The sequence below is a fragment of the Heteronotia binoei genome, chromosome 8 (assembly GCF_032191835.1).
Source record: "Heteronotia binoei isolate CCM8104 ecotype False Entrance Well chromosome 8, APGP_CSIRO_Hbin_v1, whole genome shotgun sequence".
In the NCBI taxonomy this organism is placed as follows: Eukaryota; Metazoa; Chordata; class Lepidosauria; order Squamata; family Gekkonidae; genus Heteronotia; species Heteronotia binoei.
In genome coordinates, this window is record NC_083230.1 from 113,636,934 (window position 1) to 113,660,719 (window position 23,786).

The 23,786-nt window shown below is 45.2% G+C and overlaps 1 protein-coding gene across 15 annotated transcripts in view; it reads left to right on the forward strand.

Annotated features, from left to right (window-relative positions):
- The window catches only part of C2CD5 (C2 calcium dependent domain containing 5), a 148,334-nt gene that overhangs the window by 99,840 nt on the left and 24,708 nt on the right, over positions 1-23,786 (forward strand). For all 15 annotated transcript variants that reach the window (XM_060245913.1, XM_060245915.1, XM_060245901.1 and 12 more), the window contains 6 exons: positions 271-334; positions 7,223-7,284; positions 10,545-10,643; positions 12,374-12,463; positions 15,897-15,984; positions 20,186-20,272. In XM_060245913.1, the coding sequence (XP_060101896.1) occupies positions 271-334; positions 7,223-7,284; positions 10,545-10,643; positions 12,374-12,463; positions 15,897-15,984; positions 20,186-20,272 (490 nt within the window). The remainder of the gene's footprint in view (positions 1-270; positions 335-7,222; positions 7,285-10,544; positions 10,644-12,373; positions 12,464-15,896; positions 15,985-20,185; positions 20,273-23,786) is intronic.

The window sequence follows — 23,786 nt, forward strand, 5'->3', positions numbered from 1 at the left end:
AACACAAATATCATCATAAATGTACAGTGCAAGAGAACATGATCATTATCTTCAATCTCCCTCATCACACATGGACACAACCTGGGTTATTAGTCTGTAATGGCATGCTGCACCAATCAAACCAAATCTCTAAAACTCACCATCAGCCAAAATAAGTGCTAGGTTTTTTCATGTCCGTATTGGGATTTTGTATTGAGGTTTTGCATTACTGATCTTGATATTTGGAGTTTCTAAGAGAAATGTTTTGTTTATCTCCCCCACCCCGCCCAGATTGATGATACAGATGCAATGGAAGATGTTCATTCTTTATTGACGGATGTCCCTCCACCTTCAGGTATAGTTGAAAGCTTGTTTTTAGTTCTGTTGTCTTCATAAAGTGCTCCCTGGAATTCTGGAAATGCTGTGTAATAATTTGCTTCCTGGTATGAAAAATGGGCACATACATATTTTCTCTTCCTTGAAGTCATAATAGCAGAAATATGGAATGTTAGTGTGGATTAGGCAGTTATTTTCAGCAGCGGAAGAGTTTTTATATTCTGCTTTTTTCTATTTAAAGGACTCTCAAAGCGGCTTACAATCCCCTTCCCTCTCCTAGAGCGTCTGGGAAAAGCCAGTTTGGTGTAGTGGTTAAATGTGTGGACTCTTTATCTGGGAGAACTGGGTTTGATTCTCCACTCCTCCCCTTGCAGCTGTTGGGATGGCCTTGGGTCAGCCATAGCTCTGGCAGAGGTTGTCCTTGAAAGGGCAGCTGCTGTGAGAGTCCTCTCAGCCCCACCTACCTCACAGGGTGTCTGTTGTGGGGGAGGAAGATAAAGGAGATTGTGAGCCGCTCTGAGATTCGGAGTGGAGGGCAGGATATAAATCCAATGTCTGCTTCCTCACAACAGGCACCTTGTGAAGTAGGTGGGACTTAGTGGCCCAGGATCACCCAACAGGCTTCATGGGAGTAATGGGAAGTCAAACCCAGTTCTCCAAGTTAGGGTTTGCCACTCCTAACCTCTACACTAAGATGGCTCTCACAAATTGTTTAGTGTGATTTCTATACTGTCAAACTTTCCTAGACGTGGAACACTCTCACATTTAGTGATAGCGGTAATTATCATTTGTATTGTGACTTCGGGAACGCATTGTTTTACATACTTTAGCTCAGGAATATTTACAACAGCCCTAGAATGATAGCCAGTTTGGTGTTGTGGTGAAGTGTGCAGACTCTAATCTGGAAGAACTGCGTTTGATTCCCCACTCCTCGACCTGCACATGCTGGGTCAGTCATAACTCTCTCAGGGCTGTTCTGTTCAAGTACAATTCTTGAAAGAGCTCTCTCAGCCCCACCCATCTTATAGGGTGTCTGTTGTGGGGAGAGGAAGCGAAGGAGATTATAAACTGCTCTTGGACGCCAAGTGAAGGGCGGGGTATAAATCCAATTTCTTCTTCTTCTAATGTAGGACACAGTCATCCCAACAGTATTTCTGGTAACGTGCTCAGGGTGAGGGATAATGGCTGACCCAAGAGCTATGGCTGACCCAAGGCCATTCCAACAGCTGTAAGTGGAGCAGTTGGGAATCAAACCCGGTTCTCCCAGATTAGAGTCCGTACACTTAACCACTACACCAAACTGGCTCAGTGGTACTATCCTGGTGACAAAATTAAGGTGGGGTACAAGTGAGTGTGCATGTGTGTATATGGAAGCGGTGCCTAACTTTCTGGCGTGAGATAAGTTGAAAACAGTACGTTGTTACAAAGCAGACATTCTCACACTATGAAATTCATTAGCAAAACACTCTTAACGGATAGTCATGACCTTGGGAGGCAGACGCTGCCAGAGGGCCTAAATGCTTTCGTTTTCCAGCAGCATAGCAGGTGTTTCAGAAAATGGCAGCGATAGAATAAAGCATCAACATGGCAAGGGAACTTGACACCTTGGGTGTTCTTTTGCTCTTCCCCTGTATTCTGAACCACCATCCCTGCCGCCTGCTTAAAGTGTATGGTGAACACCATAGACACCATCTAGTGTTATAGAAAGTTAATTGCAGTAAACACAGTTGTGCAGAAATCCATGTTTATGGAGAGAGAGATTGATTTAGATACCTAAGTATGCTTATAGATAGATATAAACTTTGCAGCCCGTTCAAAGGAAATTTATTATTTGTTACCTAATGGGCATTTTCTATGTACATACAAAATAATGCAAAACCAAAAGTTTTTGTGCAACATAATAATAATAATAATTTGGATTTATATCCCACCCTTTGCTAGCCAGAGGAGTCTCAGAGCAGCTTACAATTCGCCTTTCCCTTCCTCCCCCCCCCCCCCCCGCAGACACCCTGTGAGCAATGTTCCCTCTAAGCTGCAGAGTCTTGTGAGCAAAAATTCTACTTTGTGAGCTACTGGCATTAAAGTTGTGAGCTATTGGCATTAAAGTTGTGAGCTGCTGCATAAATTACTGTGCTCTGGGGTCATCCTTTCTGAGCTGTGAGCTGGAGGCTAAAAATTAGTGAGCTAGCTCACACTAACTCAGCTTAGAGGGAACAATGCCTGCGAGGTAGGTGTGGCTGAGAGAGCTCTCCCAGGACTGCTCTTGAGCAAAACAGCCTTTAGAGAACTTGTGGCTGACCCAAGGTCACATCAGCAGGTATATGTGGAAGAATGGGGAATCAAACCATGTTCTCCCAGATAAGAGTCCGTGCACTTAACCACTACACCAAACTGGCTCTCAAATAAGCATTTGTTCTTGCAATATGTGTAAACTTTAAACAATTAAGAACATGCTACAGACTTTCTACGTAACATACCTAAGAACATTATCTGAAGTACATAAAAAAAGCAACAATCAGGTCGCAGCACCCCATGTCCATTATGAGCTGCTTCGTGTGCATTTTTCAACTTGTGTTAAATTTCTTTTAAATGCTGTTTTGGAAATACAGATTTACTTCTTCTAGGGGGGGTGACAGATGGTTGTCTGTCGTGTCATTCTGTATCCACCCTGATGCAAGTCAGACAAAAGGGTTAGTCTTATTGTGGCAATTAGCGTTTGCTCGAATTGAAGCTTGTGTGTGTATTATGCGAGCTGCTTATTTTTCGGATTATCAAATTTCTCACTGCATAGCAATTTTGAATTGGATGGCAGCAATTATATTGGTTTGGCTTTTAGTGAAAAGTATTCCCATTCTCAGCAAGAAAAGTATGTGGCTAGCAGAGTCTTGGTCAGATTTCCCATTCTGCTGCAGAACGGTCATTTGCAGAGTTCTGGGAAACCTCATCTGAAGATGCAGTTAAGTTTTGAGTCTGTGCGTCTGCCAGTCTTACCATTACCAGCACGTATGCAGCATTCATTCACCTAAGGTCCCTCCCTCTACCTGATATAGGAGATGGAATAGTCACCCATTCCTAGTTGACGTGGGATCAGGCCATAGGATTTATCACACATTTGTGTGTGTGCGCGCGCGCACTGCTACAGAACTATCAGTTAGGTGGCATGACTCATTCTGTAAATATTTTTATGTGCACATAGCATGGGAATTGATGCAAGAACCAGCTGGTGGACTCAAAATTATCTCTTTGCTTCTCTGTTTACCTTCCACCTGTACCTCCCTTTGCCTTTCTTTGAAACCTTGGCTCTACCCCTGTGGTTTTCTGGCCTAGCTTGATTTGTTTGTTCTCCTCAGGGGTAGTTGATTCCAGTTTTGATTTACTCTTTGGTGTGAACAGAACCTTCTTTTAGACTCTCACGATATGCAGCCTTGTTAAATGTATTCCTTATCTTAGGCTTGGTTGCTGTTGCCCTAACCCCAAATTGCAATGAGTTAGAGATCTGATTCATTGGTCACATCTCTCCACGTGAGAGCTTCCTACCCCACCAGCCCTGACCTGTGTTCTGAGACAAAACCTGAAAGTCTGACTTGTACAACCCTAGAAGTACTTGTTTGACTTGTGTTTGCCTCTGTCCATATTACTTAGAGATGAAAGGCACTCCCTCAGGGGACTCTGTACTTCTCAACAAGAGTTAAGAACATAAGAGAAGCCATGTTGGATCAGGCCAATGGCCCATCCAGTCCAACACTGTGTCACATAGTGACCAAAAAAATCCAAGTGCCATCAGGAGGTCCAATAGTGGGGCTAGAAGCCCTCTCACTGTGCCCCCCCAAGTACCAAAAATACAGAGCATTGCTGCCCCAGACAGAGAGTTCCAACAATATGATGTGGCTAATAGCCACTGATGGACCTCTGCTCCATATGCTTATCCAGTCCTCTCTTGAAGCTATCTATACTTGTAGCCTCCACCACCTCCTGTGGCAGTGAATTCCACGTGTTAATCACCCTTTGGGTGAAGAAGTACTTCTTTTTATCAGTTCTAACCCGACTGCTCAGCAATTTCATTGAATGTCTATGAGTTCTTGTATTGTGAGAAAGGGAGAAAAGTACTGCTTTCTCTACCTTTTCTATCGCATGCATAATTTCGTAAACCTCTATCCTGTCACCCCACAGTCGACGTTTCTGCAAGCTAAAGAGCCCCAAGCATTTTAACCTTTCTTCATAGGGAAAGTGCTCCAACCCTTAATCATTCTAGTTGCCCTTTTCTGCATGTGTTAGAGATGAGTTAGAGATCTGAGGTGCAGTGACCAGAATTGTACACAGTACTCCAAATGAGGCCGCACCATCGATTTATACAGGGGCATTATGATACTGGCTGATTTGTTTTCAATTCCCTTCCTAATAATTCCCAGCATGGCATTTGCCTTTTTTATTGCAAACGCACACTGTCTTGACATTTTCAATGAGTTATCTACCATGACCCCCTCTTGGTCAGTCTCTGCCAGTTCACACCCCATCAACTTGTACTTATAGCTAGGATTTTTGACCCCAATGTGCATTACTTTGCACTTGGCCGCATTGAACTTCATCTGCCACGTTGACGCCCTCTCACCCAGCCTCGACAGATCCTTTGGAGTGCCTCACAATCCTCTCTGGTTCTTACCACCCTGAACCAATTTAGTGTCATCCACAAACTTAGCCACTTCACTGCTTGTCTGGGTGTGTGTTGCCATATTGCTTGGTTGCTCACAAGGGTGCATGTCTCCTTCACATGCACACAGAGATCAGGGTTGGCTCTTGTCTGATATCATTGGCAGTCTTATCTTCAAAATCCTGTACATACTATTAATGGGGCCAGTCTTCTCAGTGCAGGACTCTGTGATTGATGCCTGGATCAAGCTCCCCCTACTATTTATAACTTTCTGTGACTTAGGAAATAAAAGCAAGAGATAAGCCTCTTTTTATGCCCGCTCTAGACATTAGAAACTGCTCAGTTTGTTGAGGATTAGTGCCCCAGTTCTGCGTACAATGTACCGAAACCGCACCCAGCTTTCATAAAGTACATAATTTTGTTTGTTTGTCTTCAACTGATATTTATAAAGGCGCTATTGCTCACATTGCTCATCAGGGAGTTGAACATTTGGTGGGCAGACCCCTTGTGATTTGGTGGGTAATCCCCTTGTGATTTCCCTTCTGCAAAAAAACAAGCCCTCCTTTATTGTCATCCAGGAGAGTACAGTATTTTTTGCACCATAAGACTCACTTTCCCCCCCCCCCCAAAAAAAAAGTGGAGGGAAAAGTGTGTGCGTCTTAAGGAGCGAATACTGCAAAAAATTCACACAAACGCCTCTAAATTCACACAAACAGCTCTAAAAACTAGGTGCGTCTTATGGAGCGAAAAATACGTACATGAGAACCATTCACAAAACTGGATCTATATCTAGAGTTTTAGGTTTTTCAATCTTGTTGGCACTAGGGGACTGAACTGGAGTCTGAAGTACATCAGCAATCTGTATATCTTATAGCAGGGGTGTCAAACATGCAGCCTGGGGGCTGAATCAGGCCCCCAGAGAGCTCCTATCAGGCCAAGCAACTAACTGTCATCTGCTTCCTTCTCCTTCTCTCTTGCTTCCTTCTCCATCACAGCTTGCTTTGCCAGGCTTGCTGAGGCTTCTCTCTTGGGAAGGAAGGGGCGGGGAGGGAGATCTTACTTTGCCAGGCTCTCTCAATTGCACAGCAGAGCTACTAAGCTAAGCCTCTCTTCCTTCTATTGATTGAGGCTCCTCCCCCTCCTGGTCCCCTGGGGAAGGAAGGAAAGCTTTCCTTGGATTGCACAGGAGAGATACAAAGAAAGCACCTTTAAGACCAATGAGTAGTAATGTTTAAAGTATGTTTTATTTTAAGCTTTTTAAAAATCTTTACGTTTGTGTCTTTTATAAAGTTTACATCTGTGCTACCTGACGTTGCATTTTATGACACACATAGCCCGGCCCAACAAAGTCTCATTTATGTCAGCTCCGGCCCTCATAGCAAATGAATTTGACACCCCTGTCTTATATAGACGTGCAGTACAAATAAATGTATAGATACACAGTACAGATATACAGTAATCTGTATATCGAATATTTTATTTATTTATTTATTGCGGATTTCTAGTCTGCCCTTTCCCAAGTCGAGCTCAGGGTGGATTACAACATAATAAGACAATTAAATCACAAAATAAAACAGTTAAAATTAAACAGTTAAAACCACTAACATGAAATAAAATAAGGCAGCGTCAGTGATACGGACATCATCCACAAATTAAAACACAGGATGCAGTCAGTGCAGGGAGGCCGATTAGATGGTGTGAGGACGCCCGCCTGCCTCAGCCAGAAGCCTGGCGGAACAGCTCCGTTTTACAGGCCCTCCGGAATGGCATGGGCCCCACGTCTCTGCGGATACCGAAATATGTGGATCAAGGCCACACCGACACTAAACAGATTTTTCTGTAAACTTGGGGGCTCTCCAGGTTAAAACACATCCAAACTTTAATACTTCACCAGATTGCAAGGAATTTAACAGAACAGAACAAAAAAATAAAGAGGATTTTAAATTTTTTTTCCTATCAAGTCAGAGTTGACTTCTGGCACCCCGAAGGGGGTTTCAAGGCAAGAAATGAATGGAAGCGGTTTGCCTTTTGCTTCCTCTGTACAGCGACCTTGGACTTCCTTGCGGGTTTTTCTTCCAAATGCTGACGTTTGAGTCCAGTGGCACCTTTCCAGTCAACCAGGGTAAATGAGTGACTAGGTTTGTAGATCTGTCTTCCAAGAATTCGGTGATCCCAGGACTGATGCGACATGTCATATTTTTACTATGTTCAAATAATATGCTTTCTTTTCTTTTTAACTTGTAATGTGTTCTTTGGCAGGCTTTTATAGCTGCAACACAGAAATCATGCCTGGTATAAATAACTGGACTTCTGATATACAGGTAAAAGTAGCTTCAATATGTACAAGTAGCCTTTTCCTAAATTAAAGAATGTAGACCAGCTTCTCTTTTATTGCATCCAGAAATGGCCTGGGACCTGCCTACCTGAAGGACCGTCTCTCCCCACATGTTCCCCAGAGAGTACTGAGGTCGGGAACCCAAAACCTTCTCGCTATCCCTGGGCCAAAAGAAGCCCGCCTTAAATCGACTAGAGACAGGGCCTTCTCTGTTATGGCCCCTACATGGTGGAACCAGCTACTGGAGGAGGTGAGGGCCCTGCGGGACCTTATTCAGTTCCTCAGGGCCTGTAAGACAACCCTCTTCCGGATAGCTTACACCTAACTGATATGGGAAACTAATGTAGCTTACCAGATTCTTGCTATTTATACTGTTATAAGGTTTGATGTTTTAAGGTTTTAAACGTTTTGACTGTTTTAACTGCTTATATATTTAAATGTTAATTTGATTTTTGTTCTATTATCTGTTGTGAGCCGCCCTGAGCCATCTTTGTGGGAAGGGCGGGATATAAATCATAAAAAATAAAATAAAAAAATAAAAATAAATGTATTTTATGCCCCCTCGAATGAGAATTGTGGTCCTCGCCAAAGTGGTCGTCCACATAATTTTTGCAGAAGAGAGATTTCCCCTCAATTCCCACCACGTCTATGCCAAACAATATGGCTGGATGCAGACAGGACATTTCTCCATTGCCGACCCCTCCTGTTAATCTCTCGCTTGAGTCCCCTCACGACCCTTCCAGAGTTAACCATGGCTCAGCAATGTCTGCACATTGCTAATGTAAGCCTCAAAACAAAGCTTGTGGCCAAGGGTTGGAGGTGAATGTCCAGGTGTAGTTTGATGTTTGCCGTGGTTAGCATCAGCCTTGGCCAGACATAATATTTACTGTGGCTACCTCTGAAAAGGTAAGTCGGGAAATTCACACACAAAAGGGAGGAGAAAATGGGATACATAAGCCCATTGCATGCACACTATTAAGGGGTGTTGCAGCTGCTCCAGGTCTGTTGAGGATGGGCCTTTACAAATATTTGCATTGCCGGGACAGCATCCCTGAACACCTGTATTGGTTGGCATTGATGAGGCATTGCATTAAAAAGGTAAAGGTAGTCCCCTGTGCAAGCACCAGTCGTTTCCAACTCTGGGGTGACGTTGCTTTCACAACATTTTCACGGCAGACTTTTTATGGGGTGGTTTGCCCTTGCCTTCCCCAGTCATCTACACTTTCCCCCCAGCAAGCTGGGGACTCATTTTACCCACCTCAGAAGGATGGAAGGCTGAGTCAACCCCAAGCCGGCTACCTGAAAACCCAGCTTCCACCAGGATTGAACTCAAGTCATGAGCAGAGCTTAGGACTGCAGGACTGCAGCTTTACCACTCTGCGTCTCGGGGCTCTTATCATTGCATTAGGTATGCCTATTTTAAGGCATAATTGATGAACGTTGCACATCAAGATGAAGCTTTCAGCTACATCAGAACAGCTTACTTTTTTAAAAAAAAATTCCTTTAACACATTCTAGTTAACTAAAATATATTCACAGGAACATGGTTTTAATTTTTGGTGCAAGATAGCATAAGCTAAAGATTCTGCAAGTTTTAACAGACTTCATTCTTATACCATGATAGTTCTGTTTTTAAAAGTAAGAGGATTGTTGGCTAGAACTAAGTGGGTTTTTTGTTTTTTTGTTTTTTTAGTTTTACTGTTGTTATTCTTTTCTGATTATGGCTAATGCTTTCAAAACTGAACTGGCTCCCAGAGCGGAGTAAACAGAGCGTCAAGAGGAGTCATCTCTTGGTCCAGAGGGAAATGCAATAACCGCTCAAGCGTACAGGCCATTTCACACACTACGACAAACCCAAGTTTGTTGCCACTTGGGACTCAGAAGGAGCCGCAGCCCATCGCTTTCGCCTTCTGAGTCTGCTTCTACAATAAATGAGTTGAAAAACATAAGTGCTTATTGCATCCACATAGGTAAAAACATGATGTATGGAACAGGATGACATTTGAGTCCAGTGGCGCTTTTAAGACCAGCAGAGTTTAATTCTTAGCATAAGCTTTTTCCCGAGCATAAGCACATGCCTCCAGATACATTGAAACATGAAACATGAATTAAACTTTGCTGATCTTAAAGGTACCACTGGACTCAAACTTTGTCCTGTTGCTTCAGATCAGGGGTGGCCAAACTTGCTTAATGTAAGAGCCACGTAGAATAAATGCCAGATGTCTGAGAGCCACAATAGGATGTCTGAGAGCCGCAAGACATGAATTCACAGGAACATGGTTTTAATTGTTGGTGCAAGATAGCATTCTGCAAGTTTTAACAGACTTCATTCTTATACCATGATAGTCTGAGAGCTGCAAGACAGGAAGGGAGGGAGGAAAGCAAATAGATGGAGGAGAGAGAGGTAGAAAGAAAGCAACTTTAACTTCATATGCATTTTCCAAGCTGCCACCTGGCTTGGCTTGGACAAGTGATTTAAAGAGACAAATGCCTTCTCCATGCTGGCTGACGGGGCAGACCCTGCTTCAGACCAACGCATCTAGCCACCTGAATCTGTCTTTGTGGTGTGAACTAATCTATGATAATACATACACCATTTAGATTTGAGTCCAGTAGCAGCTTCGAGACCCAACAGGTTTCATAGTATGTAAGCCAGGGGTGGCCAAACTGCAGCTGGGGAACCACATGTGGCTCTTTCACACATATTGTGTGGCTCTCAAAGCCCGCACCACTCTTGGTGAAGGCGTTTGTCTCTTTAAATCACTTCGCTAAGCCAAGCCAAAGAATGCATTTAAAGTTAATGTTGCTTTCTCGCCTCCTCCTATTTGCCTCCCAGCCTCCTAGCTCTCAAACATCTGACGTTCATGTCCTGGGGCTCTCAAACATCTAATGTTTATTCTATGTGGCTCTTACATTAAGCAAGTTTGGCCACTGCTGGTATAAGCTTTTGGTAGTCAAAGTTCCTCTGTGTGTGTTGAAGGGAGATTTGATTCTCAGAAGCCTATATCCTAAAACTCCTGTTGGTCTCTAAGTTACTACTGGACTCGGATCTTAACTGTGACTGCAGACTGACGCCACTACCCTCTGAAGCGGTATGCACCATTATCTCTGTGTTACGATGTTGGTGATGAACGGGCAGGATTGCACTGTACTATTTCGGTGCAGTGCCTTCCCCTTTCCATCACTGTGTCTGTGTTGAAGTAAAAATGCACGACCGGTCTCTCAAAGCTCTTGTTTTTGCTTCAGATGTTCACGTCGGTCAGAGTCTCCAGACTCAGCAACGTCACTCTTACGAACCAAACGCTCAACAAGACCTTTAACGACCTCTGCGAGAACCTGCTGAAGGTGAGAGGGCAGCTGCCGGCCCTGGCTTTTCGTTGGGACTGCTTAGTCCAGCTTGCCCACTTTGAGGTATCTCGAGCTGTTTCTCCTCTCCAGCCTTTCTGCAGCATGCTGGCTTGTGGCAGAGCTGTGGCCTGGATTGGGTGAGCTGATCTTGGGGAGGGCTGGGGCTGGGGCTGCCGAGTGGATGCAGACAGAGCAGGAAGTTAAATAACAACTTGCAAGAACTTCCTGACTGTTGGAGCGGTTCCTCATTGGAACAGGAAGTGGTGGGCTCTCCTTTCTTGGAAGTTTTTCAACAGAGGCTAGATGGGCATCTGACAGCAATGAGGATCCTGTGAATTTAGGGGGGGGGTGTTTGTGAGTTCCCTGCATTGTGCAGGGGGTTAGACTAGATGACCCTGGAGGTCCCTTCCAACTCTATGATTCTAAGGTTCCACCAAGAAACATGTGGACTGTGCCTTCCCTAGGTTTAACATTCAGAAATTGTTGGGCAGTTACACTTGCAGCCTGCAAATCATATTCTTTTTCGGAGGCTGGAGTGTATATCGGTGTATGTTACCTGCGGTAGCTTCAAATCTAGCGAAGGGTGCTGTGTCTTAGCTCCTCGTTGTGTCTAGAAAGATGTAGACTGTGTCTCCAAAATTAAATGCCTCCAAAGGAGCTGACAACATGCAGATTAAAAAGTTGCCTGTGTGGCTCAAGCAGGTGTGTCATTCAGGATAATATGGACTTCAGTTGAAGTCTGTTACCTAGTAAGCCGGGCCATGATACCTGGCAGCCTTATGTTCATGACCTCATTGGGTTGTTGTTATTGTTGTTGTCATCATCATCGTGTGGCATTGTGTGTAGTATAGCCCCTAGAGCCTAAGATTGTCTGGCAGCCAGAAGTTCTAGCATTTTTAGCATTGTGCACCACTAGGCGGCGAGCTAGACTTGTTTTTAAAGCGAGAGAAGTTTCAGAGGTGGCTTGCCATTGCCTGCCTCTGCATCACACCCCTAGTGTTCCCTTGGAGGTCACGCTTCCAAATGCTAGCCAAGGCCGACCCTGCTTAGCTTACGAGATCTGACGAGATCAGGCTAGCCTGAGCTATCCAGCGCAGGGCACTTTATTGGGTAGAATTGCCTTTTGAAAGAAGTCTTACTGCCTCCAGTTTGGTGTAGTGGTTAAGTGTGCGGACTCTTATCTGGGAGAACCGGGTTTGATTCCCCACTCCTCCACTTGCACCTGCTGGAATGGCCTTGGGTCAGCCATCGCTCTCGTAGGAGTTGTCCTTGAAAGGGCAGCTACTGTGAGAGCCCTCTCAGCCCCACCCACCTCACAGGATGTCTGTTGTGGGGGGAGAAGATATAGGAGATTGTAAGCTGCTCTGAGTCTCTGATTCAGAGAGAAGGGCGGGGTATAAATCTGCAGTTGTCTTCTTCTTCTCCTTTAAGGGGGATTACAGTTTTCCTGTCTCAACTAGATATTTATGCCATTGATCTTTCCGACAGACCTTTATAAGCTGTGAACTATAAGCTGTCCGAGTTCCATGTGGCTGCACAGACCTCTCTAAGTATCATAGGGATGTCACAGACCGAAAATGACCAATACAGCTTTGATGCACGTTGCCAGGCTTTGCTTGCACTGAAGAAGGGGAATAGGATTGGGCAGTAAACAAATGAAATCCAGACCCCTCCCACTTTTATTAGGCAGATAAAACTCATGTAAAATGATGTCTTGTGTCCCACAGAGTCTGTATTTTAAACTTCGGTCTATGATTCCTTGCTGCCTGTGCCATGTGAATTTTACAGTCGCTCTGCCAGAGGATGAATTAATACAGGTAACCTGGTTTGTTTGTCTCTTGGGGTTCGGTAATTCTTCACAACATCCTTTGCTTTCACCAGGCTTTTTGAAAGGTAGCTTCCAGAACAATATGGGTCAGGGGTCCCCAACGTGGTGCCCTGGTGCCCGCCGACACCTTTCTTGGTGTCTGCCAAGTGTTTTTGAAAGTGGGCGGGGCCATGTGGAGCTTTGGTTTCTGATTGGCCACTGAAGATTTGATTGATTGTGCAGATTTTTTTTAAAAAAATTCTTTGGCAGCAGCTGCCACCACAGCACAAAGGTCTTTACTGTGTCACTGAGGGTAAGCTGCAACAGGTGGGGTTTTTTTGTGTGTGGCTGACTCGGCCTCTCACAGTAGCCATTTTACGGCAGTCATTTTGTAGATGTGCCCGCCATGCTGTGTCAGAATTCCAAAGACTCAAAAAGGGTGGGGATGCCTGATCTAGGTTAATAGTTTTGATGATGATATGTGATGTTGTCCCACTTAGAGAGCCAGTTTGGTGAAGTGGTTAAGTGTGCGGACTCTTATCTGGGAGAACCGGGTTTGATTCCCCCCTCCTCCACGTGCACCTGCTGGAATGGCCTTGGGTCAGCCATAGCTCTGGCGGAGGTTATCCTTGAAAGGGCAGCTGCTGGGAGAGCCCTCTCAGCCCCACCCACCTCACAGGGTGTCTGTTGTGGGGGAGGAGGATAAAGGAGATTGTGAGCTGCTCTGAGATTCGGAGTGGAGGGCGGGATATAAATCCAATTTCTTCTTCTTCGTAGCCTTTTCAATGCAAAATCAAGACCACTGGCTGCTTCTACACATACACTTTACTCAGTGTTCGCTTCTTTATCGTGGCACTGTTTTCCAGAGGGTCCACATGACGCCCTTTTTTTGTACAGCTACATCTGTCCTGTATATTGGAATGTGAGTCCCGCATTCGAATATATAGGACAGATGGACTCCCTTTCTAGCCGTATCTGAAGAAGTGAGCAGAGGCCCATGAAGGTCATCCTCTGCCACAAATTTTGTTAGTCTTTAAGGCGCTGCTGGACTGTTGCTCTTTTCTCCTGCTGTGTATTCCATGAATGCATGATGGGAAGGGATGTTTTGCTAAAGGCTGCTTCCTTGCCCTCAGGCAAGGGTTCTCTTTAAAGGCTTTGGGTGGTCGAAAGAAGCTCAGTGAGGCCAGGTACCTTGGCAGTACAAATATATATTTAATTACAGGAATGAAAACAAACCATCATGTACATAAAGAGGATTTTTCACATCCCTTTAGTCTCTCGGGGCTTCCTGGGGTGGCCACGGTTCCCAGCAGCTCCAGGTCTCCAGTGGAAGCCCCTTTGCTGCTGCTTCCTCTTCCCTTTATATGCTTTAGAGCCTGCTTAGGTGTAGCCTCCCTGTCTGAGTAAATCGCTCAGAAGCCTTTATTGGCATGTGTTTTTATGTTTTATGTTTTTATTGTTGTCTTATCTTATTTAAGATAAAGGGCCCCGTGGCGCAGAGTGTTACAGCTCCAGTGTTGCAGTCCTAAGCTCTGCTCACGACTTGAGTTGGATGCCCGGCGGAAGCTGGGTTTTCAGGTAGCCGGCTCGAGGTTGTCTCAGCCTTCCATCCTTCTGAGGTCGGTCAAATGAGTCCCCAGCTTGCTGGGGGGAAAGCGTAGATGACTGGGGAAGGCAATGGCAAACCACCCCGTAAAAAGTCTGCCATGAAAACGTTGTGAAAGCAACGTCACCCCAGAGTCGGAAACGACTGGTGTTGCACGGGGGACTACCTTTACCTTTTTAATGTGATTGTGTGACCCTTAATTTGTGAGCTGCCCTGAGCCTGCCTTTGGCAGGGAGGGCAGGATATAAATTTAAATAAATATCAGATTATAAATAAACAGACAGACAAACAGATACAGGAATAACAAAAACAGTCATATGCAGCTACACATTGGACAATCATGCCTTGATTGCCAGATTCAAGAATAAAGCAACCTTTTCAGTTACTTCAGATGACAAATCATTCCGAAGACAGCTAACCTTTACAGCATCTGAGCAGCCTATCATATTGAACTGAACTGGATCTAGAAACCTAAGGCGTATAGTGTCATATAGGGGACATATAAAAAAGAATATGGGACAGCGAGTCAGTCTATTTTAAATTATATAGAAGAAGAACTGCAGATTTATATCCCGCCCTTCTCTCTGAATCAGAGACTCAGAGCGGCTTACAATCTCCCATATCTTCTCCCCCCAGAACAGACACCCTGTGAGGTGGTTGGGGCTGAGAGGACTCTCACAGCAGCTGCCCTTTCAAGGACAACTCCTGCGATAGCTATGGCTAACCCAAGGCCATTCCAGCAGGTGCAAGTGGAGGAGTGGGGAATCAAACCCGGTTCTCCCAGACAAGAGTCTGCACACTTAACCACTACACCAAACTGGCTATCCAAAGTCTTAATGAAAGTGGGATTTTTTAAAATATCTACCACAGGGTAACTGCTGATGGGATAGTATTGCACCTGGCAAGGGTAAATGCTCTATGCAATTTTGGAACATGGAGAGTTGATAAATAAGAAGGCAAATGACCAATAGTTAGGGAAATTCCAAAATTCAGAGGGGAGCGAGATTTATTCGCAGCACTCATTAGTTTTTGCAATTCAATATCTAAAATTCTGCATTTAATTAGATAATATGCCTTTGTGGGATACTTTGTCTGAGTATCCCCTGACAGCCATGCCGAGTCAGGTTCTAGCGCTCTCACCTGACACTTCCTTGTTAGGGAGTCTGAAGTCCAGGAGGCAGTGATCCTGCGCTCCCTTGGATGGGACCTAGCTCTAAGCCAAGATTCAGTTGCCTGGCAACACTGGTCCCTACTCTTCCTTGAGAGGCGGTTCTGCAGTGGCAGTACAGGGAGAGCAGGGGTGTTGTTGGCTCTGCCTCCATACCATTACCCGGTCGCCTGGAGGGGCAATCACCAGGCGGAAGTGGCTGTGTGAACTCCCCCCCTCCCCATTATTACCAATGATGGTTGCGGAACATTGCTGATCACAGGGAAGGGAGATATTTCATGGCCACTTCCTCGGTTCATTGAACCCTGCTGACAACCAGAAGATTGTGTTAGGAGGCGATTTCAGTCAACGCATGGGGCTCCTGTCAAGCGTTGAACTACGGCAACAGTCCTTATCTTTTTCTAAAAGGAAAGTTCATGAGGAGTAAGTCATAACACTTTACAGAAAACTTTACTTGCTACCCTGAATTTTGGTTAGTGTATTTAGAAGACTCGCCGTGGTCGCTCAGCAATCAGAAGCAAACGTTTACCGAGCAATGACGACTGTACGTTTCTGTATCTCTTTCCCCCCCTCCTGTTTGCCTTCAAGGATAGATTTGATTAATAATCAACTTTTGTAAAAGGAGGACCTAAGAAAAAAAAATGGATGGCTTTCCGCTTGTAATTGCAGGTCACCGTCACAGCGGTTGCAATAACTTTCGACAAACACCAAGCTTTGCAGACCACAAAGACGCCGGCTGAGAAAACGTTACAAAGAGGTAAACGTGGAAGGATCTGGCAACCCTTCCTCACTACGGCTACGACTCCAGTTTGCCCATTCGTTTCAGTGGAACTACGCATGGCTTGGTTTCCATTGCGGCTGCTAAAACTATTCCAGTCAAGTAACTTTTGGACACATGAACCTGCGTTATCATGAGACGGACCATTGGTCCGTTAAGTTCAGTGTCTACTCTGAGCGGCAACGACTGTCTAGTGCTGGGGTGGCCAAACTTGCCGAACGTAAGAGCCACATAGAATAAACTTCAGATGTTTTGAGAGCTGCAAGGCCAGGAAAGAAGGCAAACAGATGGGGAGGAGGGAGGGAGAGGTGGGAAGAAAGCGAATTTAACTGTAAACGCATTCTTCAAGCTGCTGGCTTGGCTTGGCTTGGCTTAGAGAAGTGATTGAAAGAGACAAATGCCTTCTCCAGTGGGGGCTTCAAGAGCCACACAATATGTTCAAAAGAGGCACATGTGGCTCCTGAGCCACAGTTTGGCCCCCCCTGGTCTAGTGTCTTTGGTAGAGGTCCTTCACATCACCTTCTACCTCATCCTTTCAGCTTGGTTGAAACTGGGACCTTCTGCATGGCAAGCCGATGCTCCATCAGAGAACCACAACCCCTCCCTATTCATAGTCAGGTGTATTTATAACCACTTCTTGCAAGCAGTGGCAAACTTATGCCTTGGCATAGCCATAGTGCATGGATATCTCACTAGCACCGATGCGCGTGGAAAGGTCCCACGTAGATACACTACCTGCGTATGTGGAAGGCAGAGCTGAGATGAATTGGAACTTTGAATACACGGAATAAACATTTGAAATAAAACGTTACTACTGTAATACGTCAGTGTCCTGGTTAACTGAAAAGTGGGATCAGATTGACCTTGGAAAGTTGGGGAAAACTGATAGAAGTCTTCTGCAACTCCATGTTTGGTGTATTCTTTGGCCATAGTAAGGTCAGTTGTCCTGTGGTGCTTTGTGTGCCCCCTCCCCACCATTTGCAGTTTTTATTTATTTATTTTGATTTTTATTTCCCACTCTTCCCGCAAAGCAGGCATTGGAAAATTTTGACTTGCAGTATACACTCTGAGGGAGCTAGGCTCATTTTTATCACAGATTGCATTATGAGGGAAACATAAATCAATCAATCAATCATTTTATTTATATCCCGCCCTCCCCGCCGAAGCAGGCTCAGGGCGGCTAACAACATTAAATCAATACATTAAGCTATACAATAATGTTTAAAACAATAACTAGTTTAACAAATTTAATTAAAATTCTAAAATTAATAAAATTAACATCCTGGTGCTATTTCAGCAGATGGTAAATTTACTTAGCAGTCTCTCTCTTTAATCGGTGAAGGCCATCCCAAAGAGGATGGTCTTGCAGGCCCTGCGGAACTGTTCAAAGTCCCGCAGGGCCCGCATTTCTTCCGGGAGCTGGTTCCATAGGTGTGGAGCCATAGCAGAGAAGGCCCACGTGCGGGTACTCTGTAGTTTTACCTCTTTCGGCCCAGGGATGGTCAGCAGGTTTTTCCCTGCTGACCTCAGTGCTCTCTGGGGTTCATATGGGAGAAGACGGTCCCTCAGGTAGGCAGGTCCTTGGCCATATGATGAAATTTTAAAAAAAACATGATGAAATTTTAAAAAAGAAAAAGAAATTAAGCTTTTCTCTCCACTCCGGTATCTTTGCTCTGCCATTGCATTGGTCACAGGGGGCAATAGTTGATTTTTCCTGGCAGCTGGTAGCATACTCCCAAGTCTTTTCTATTTCCTTGATTTGCTTTGAGATCTATTAGGTCTCCACAGTGGATTAGCAAAGTACGCTCATTGTTTGGACGAGCATCAAATATGGAGTCTAACAGTCTACTGCTTGTCCCTTTTGGCTAGCAGCGGCTGTCCACGATCTCTTTAGCATTCATCTTGCCACTTCCAGTCCTTTACAGCAGGGGTCCCCAACCCCTGGGCCACGGGCTGGTACCGGTCCGTGACCTGTTAGCAACCGGGCCGCGGAGTGAGGCAGGCACTGCCCCTGCTGCCTCTTGGCCATCCATGCCCAGGTGGATGAAAGAGGCGGTACAGCTACACTCCAAAGCGCTACCTCTTCCATTCGCCCAGGTCCTGGGCGGGTGAAAGGAGCAGCACAGCAGTGACCTTGACCTACCCCTTATTTAAAGACCCCCGTAGGGGGGCAGGGACAGGGTGTGGGGGTAGCCTGGGGCAGCAGAAACCCCAGCACCCCACCAATCTGTGGAAAAATTGTCTTCCATAAAACCGGTCCCTGGTGCCAAAAAAGTTGGGGGCCACTGCTTTACAGGAAGTGTCTTGAGAATTTCAGCCAGGCTTCAACCAGATCTTTGTCTCCTCAGTCTTCTGTGCCAGCTTCAGAAATGACCAAATCACAGACTATATTTGGAGCAAGAGGTGGCAGCGCTGCCAGGCCTCCATCTTGGAAGTTAGTTTCCGAGGGCAGCCGTGTTGGTCTGCAAGTAGAATAGCCGGATTGGAGTCCAGTTAGCACCTTAGAGATCCAGCAAGACTTTGGGAGTGTCGACTTTCAAGTGTCAAAGCTCCCTTCGTCAGATACCTCAGAAATCTGTCTTTCAAAACTGGGGGCTCAGCGAAGGCCGAATTGGCAGTTGCCTACCGATTTCACCTTCCCGCCGCAGATCTCCCCTCACGTTCTTCCTTAGGATCTTTTATCTCTCGGGAGCAGGAGCAGCCTTTTGCGGCAGTCAGTCTGCCACGGTGGGATACAGGAGGCAGGGAAGTTCTGCTGTGTCAACGGCAGATTTAATCTGGGTCCAGCCCAATGTAATTTCCGGGTGTTTGGATTCTAATTATGTCGAAAGCGTTGATAATGTAAGGTCACACAGCATCGTCATTCTTTTTATATGCTTATTTTCGCATCGACCAGGTTGGAATTAGAACTGTTTGGGTCAAGGTCGGAGCCCTCTCCTTAAGCCAGCTTAATCTTTACAAACGGCAAGTCTGCGGCAGCGAGTAGATGTGAGATTACTGGAAAGAAGCTATACTTCACTGTGGTCTCTGTGCGTCACACTGATGGGCTCTTAAGCGCATGCAGAGTCTCCTTAAGAGCCTATAAAGATCTTAAAAAATTCTGATAGTAAGCTCCCCCTCCCCAGAGTGGCTGGAACCATGCTCGCCCATCAGTTCTTCATTAAGTGCCACAGTGTGGGCCTCTAGAGCAAGGGTGTCGAACTCATTTGTTATGGGAGCCGGATCTGACATAAATGAGACGTTGTCAGGCCAGGCCATGTGTGTCATAAAAACATAATGCCAGATAGCAGAGAGAGAAACTTAATGAAGGACACAGATAAACACAATTTAATTAAAAAAAAAAAAACACCTTAAAATACGCTGAAAAGATTAGCACTTTTGCAATATTTTGTTTATTTAACAGTTTCTGATAACTGACACCTCTTGCTCTGAATTATTGTATTAAATTTTTGAGACAATGTCTGCACTGTAGCAATCTTGAGTATGCTGTTCAAGTGTTGTTCAGGTGTGTATCTGTAAGCTGCAAATCTACTTTTGATGACATTCATTACAGAAGTCTCATGGTCGATGCTTTGAGCCTAAGACGCAGAGGAAAACATGAAACGGCTGGGCATAAGTTGCTTCATGTGCTGGCCAGCCATTGTAGAAAACAGAGGCTTTGCTCCGTAGCTCCGTGTGATTGAGCAAGCCTGGCAAAGCAAGCTGTGATGCAGAAGGAATCGGACAACAGCGAGTTGCTCATGGGTCTGATAGGAACCCTCCGGGGGCCTGATCTGTCCCTCAGGCCACACGTTTGGCACCCTTGCTCTAGAGGAACCTTCACACTACTTCATCACTCCTCCGTTTTGTAATAGCCATGCTACTGCTTTCTCAGTGGAACAGGCTTCCTCAGGAGGTGGTGGGTTCTCCTTCCTTGGAGGTTTTGAAACAGAGGCTAGATGGCCATCTGACAGCAGTGAAGATCCTATGAATTGAGGAGGAGGCATTTGTGAGTTTCCTGCTTTGTATAGAGGGTTGGACTAGATGACCCTGGAGGTCCCTTCCAACTCTATGATTCTATTTTACTGTATTATAATTGTAGCATGCGTATGTCTAAAAGGCATTAGACTTGTACAGCTTCTCTGAACTCTTTTTGCAGAAATTAATGCACATTGTCTTTCTTTTTTTCCTTTGCCTTAAGCTTCGGCTGATAATGAAGAACAGCTACAGTTTCCTCTGGAGCTTTCATCCGATCCTCTCGGTTCTCAGCCGTTCATGCCAGCGAAAGGTTGGTTGAAGGGAAGACAAAAGAGCGTCTGCTTAGCCCCTTCTGTCTTGCGTTCACTTGCTCCCTTACTGTCAGTTGGCTCTCTAAACCCAGAAGCAAAAAAATAAAAATCGCTACCAAAGGCAAATTGCTTGTTAGCAAGAAGTGCAATATTTAAGGCAGGCCAAACAAAACATTTGTATTCTTCCCTCTCTGAAGATACTGAAATAGGATGGCCGGTACTTGAGGGAGCAAATGAAAAGGAGCCATTTATGCTTCTAATACTCCTTTTTCCGGTGCTGCTTTGAGCTGTCGAACAGCTGTTGCATCCTAGTCTAGAGGCAGCTGCTTTTCAAGGAAGGACGTGGGTGCGGTCCTTCAAAATGCAGAATGTGCTGAAGTGACTGGTCTAACACAGCTTGAGCTCCCCTGAGTCTATCTGAAAGTTTTTCACAGCTGGGTTTGGAAATGCTGCGGGTTCCTTTCAGGGAGCTGACGTAGCCATTTTGAAGCTCTTTGCCTAGGCGTTCTGCTATGCCAGGTATTCTCTGGAGAATCCGAGCGTTCTTCCATTCTCATCCTAGTTCTTAATACAGGGGAGATAACCTTCTCTTTGAAGAGCTTCGAATATTTTTCTCCTGACTGAGGGACAGAGCAAAAAACTGGAAGGTGAAATTCCAATCAAGGAGGTGCAGACTGGGATATATAGTTGTAATTTTTCATATTCACCAATGAGGTATAAGTTGCGACTGGAGAAGCAAGGTATCGTGAGGTCAGTAGCGTGGAAAAGACAAATTTTGTGTTGAGAATGGTTGCCCCGAGGCTGTCAATTGGCCGGAGATTTACTTTGAGGTGGGACCTTCACTGGCTTCACTTCCGGCATGACCTGAAAGTTAGGTCATCGTGTACGGGTGACACTCTAGCATCTGCCCTAAAACTCTGTGGTTTCATCATAGAAGTATGAGTGAATGCTAGAGTGTCGGCCAAGTCGATGACATCACTTCCAGTTCATGGCAGAAGTGGTTTCTCAGCACCAGCACACTGCCAAACCCTTCCAGGAGTTTTCCGGACACTCAGCTGAGCAGCAGCTGCCGAAACTGGCAGGTTACCCGGCTTCCCTGAGTCTGAAAATCTGTGGTGGTCCTCTGCCCAAACCAGATTCTCTTATCTTTTACAATATAGAATTCATACTGTTTAATAATAATAATAATAATAATAATATTTATATCCCGCCCTCCCCGCCTAGGCAGGCTCAGGGCGGCTAACATATTCAATACAAAAGTTATACAATAATTTTAAAATCAGCATTATCTTAAAAACCATTCTAATTTACATTCGACATAATTTAACAGTAACAGTGGTGTTCCTGGCACTATTCTGTCTGTTTGCATTCTCTCAAATAGTTTATATTATACAATATAAAATTCATTCTATCTGATGACTGTCAGAATAATAAATCAAGCCATGGTCCAAAGCTAGAGCTAAGAGCACTTAAGTCCATTGATCTCAGCAGCCTTCCGTGCGCTCAACTTTGTACTAGCTCATGGTTAATGTTCACAGACAACCATTCTGTCAAATAGTAAACTGGGTGTCTTTTGCCGATCGCAATAGCAGCACAGTAGGGCCACCCTCAGGTGAGCTAGGGATTTCTACAGCCTTGAGAGACAGTTGTAAAAAATATTCCTGTAAAATTAACCAAATGAAAAAGGCATAAATACGCGATACAACCAAGCAGGCCTCATTTTGGGCAGGCGCTCGCAGGAGCAGAGCTCCAGAACCTCTACATTTCATTGTGCTTTTTCTTTCTTAAAACTCCCCTCTCCCAATACCTGCTTCTGGGCTCCACTGTTCATACCCCCCCTCCCCCGGTGAGAATCTTGCCGATCTCTTAAGATTTGACAAGCTGTCTAATATTTTTGCCCCACAAAAAATTGGGAAATAGGCAAAACATATCAAACAGACAGATGGAAATCAATCACGCCACTGTGGCCACACAGGAGAAAGTAATTTAAATGTATGACGGGAGTAAGGTTTTATTATGACAGTTATAACTCAAGAAGCATTTGAAGGTAGATGCGGAGCTGATGCACCTTCCAGTGATGTCTGGGGGGTAGGGCATATGCCAATGAGTGCTTCGAATGAGTTGTGCTAATGAGCTCCGGCACCTCTTTTTCTACTAAATGACCCCTGCAACCAAGTACGCCCCTGGAATATTATTGACAGCAGTCAAGCATGTTAAAGGGAAAAGCAGAGGATACAGGGAGGGGAATTCGCCTGCTTAAACCCCTGGAATATTACAGAATAGGAGTTGGGGATTTCCAAGAGGGGTTGGGAATAGGGGTTGTCTTTTCCCCCCCTTCCCAATTCCTCAGCCACCCCCAAATCCTATACTTCTGTTTACCGGATGGCAGGTACAGTGTCGTGACCTGGATGACCCAGGCTAGCCCAGTCTCCCCAGACCTCAGAAGCTAAGCCCTGGGCAGTATTTGGAAGAGGGAAAGGAGACCATCAAGGAAGTCCAGGGTCATGACACTGAGGCAGGCCGTGGCAAACCACCTCTGAACGTCTCTTCCTTGAAAACCTCGCGGGGATGCCAGAGGTCAGCTATCAGTAAGAATGGCTCTCCCTTTCTCATGCGTCGCTAGTGTGCTTCCTTCGGGCATCTACCTTCATATTAAGGGAGTGGACACAAACCAGCTTTGGCTCAGTGTAACCGAGAAGAGTGATTTGATGAGCGTTGGAGTTCATGTGCTCCCTCTATGCTCCCTTTTGTAGTAATCTGTCGTTAATTGCTACCTCTAACCCTCTGCCAATGTTGGAGACCAATAGGGAAAATGCTGACCATAGTTTGCCAGTTCAGATATAACAGCAGACTGTGGTTTGCTACAAATCAGGAGGTTGGAGAAGAGGATGGAGCATGTGAGTGGAGGGGGCATGAGACTGGTGTTCTTTACAGGTCCAGTGAATCTCATCCAGCTGATGGGCATGGGGAAAAGCCCAAATCTCACTGAACGCCTTTACCAGTGATGTATGCAGACTTGTCGTCCATTTCGTCTGTGATTCTGACAATGTAGCTACTGAGTCCAACTATATGGAGATTTTTTTTACATAGAGTATTCTTACATGAAGATCCGATTCCCCCGTCCCTGATGCTGTCCTGTAGCCAAGTGAGGTAGCTGGGCGGTCATTCACTTAAACATTTAATGCCCAGTTTCCACCCGACTCAGGGTCCCCAAAGCAGCCAACAATCAAAACCATTAAAACCACATAAAACTGATTTATTTATTTAGTAGGCTTATAGTCGGCCCTTGCCTGTAAACCGGCCCAGGGCGGATCACAACATACCGTAATAATAAAAACCTACAATTCAGAGTTAAAACAATACATTAAAAGGTATGAACAACAAAACATTACATAAAGTGCATCACATGCGGAAGGGCACATCATACAGGATGAACAGTTATCGGCCCAAAATAAAATGATGGTAGTAATCAGCGAGATAGCACCATAGCAAGACAGGAAGGAAGTTCCAGTG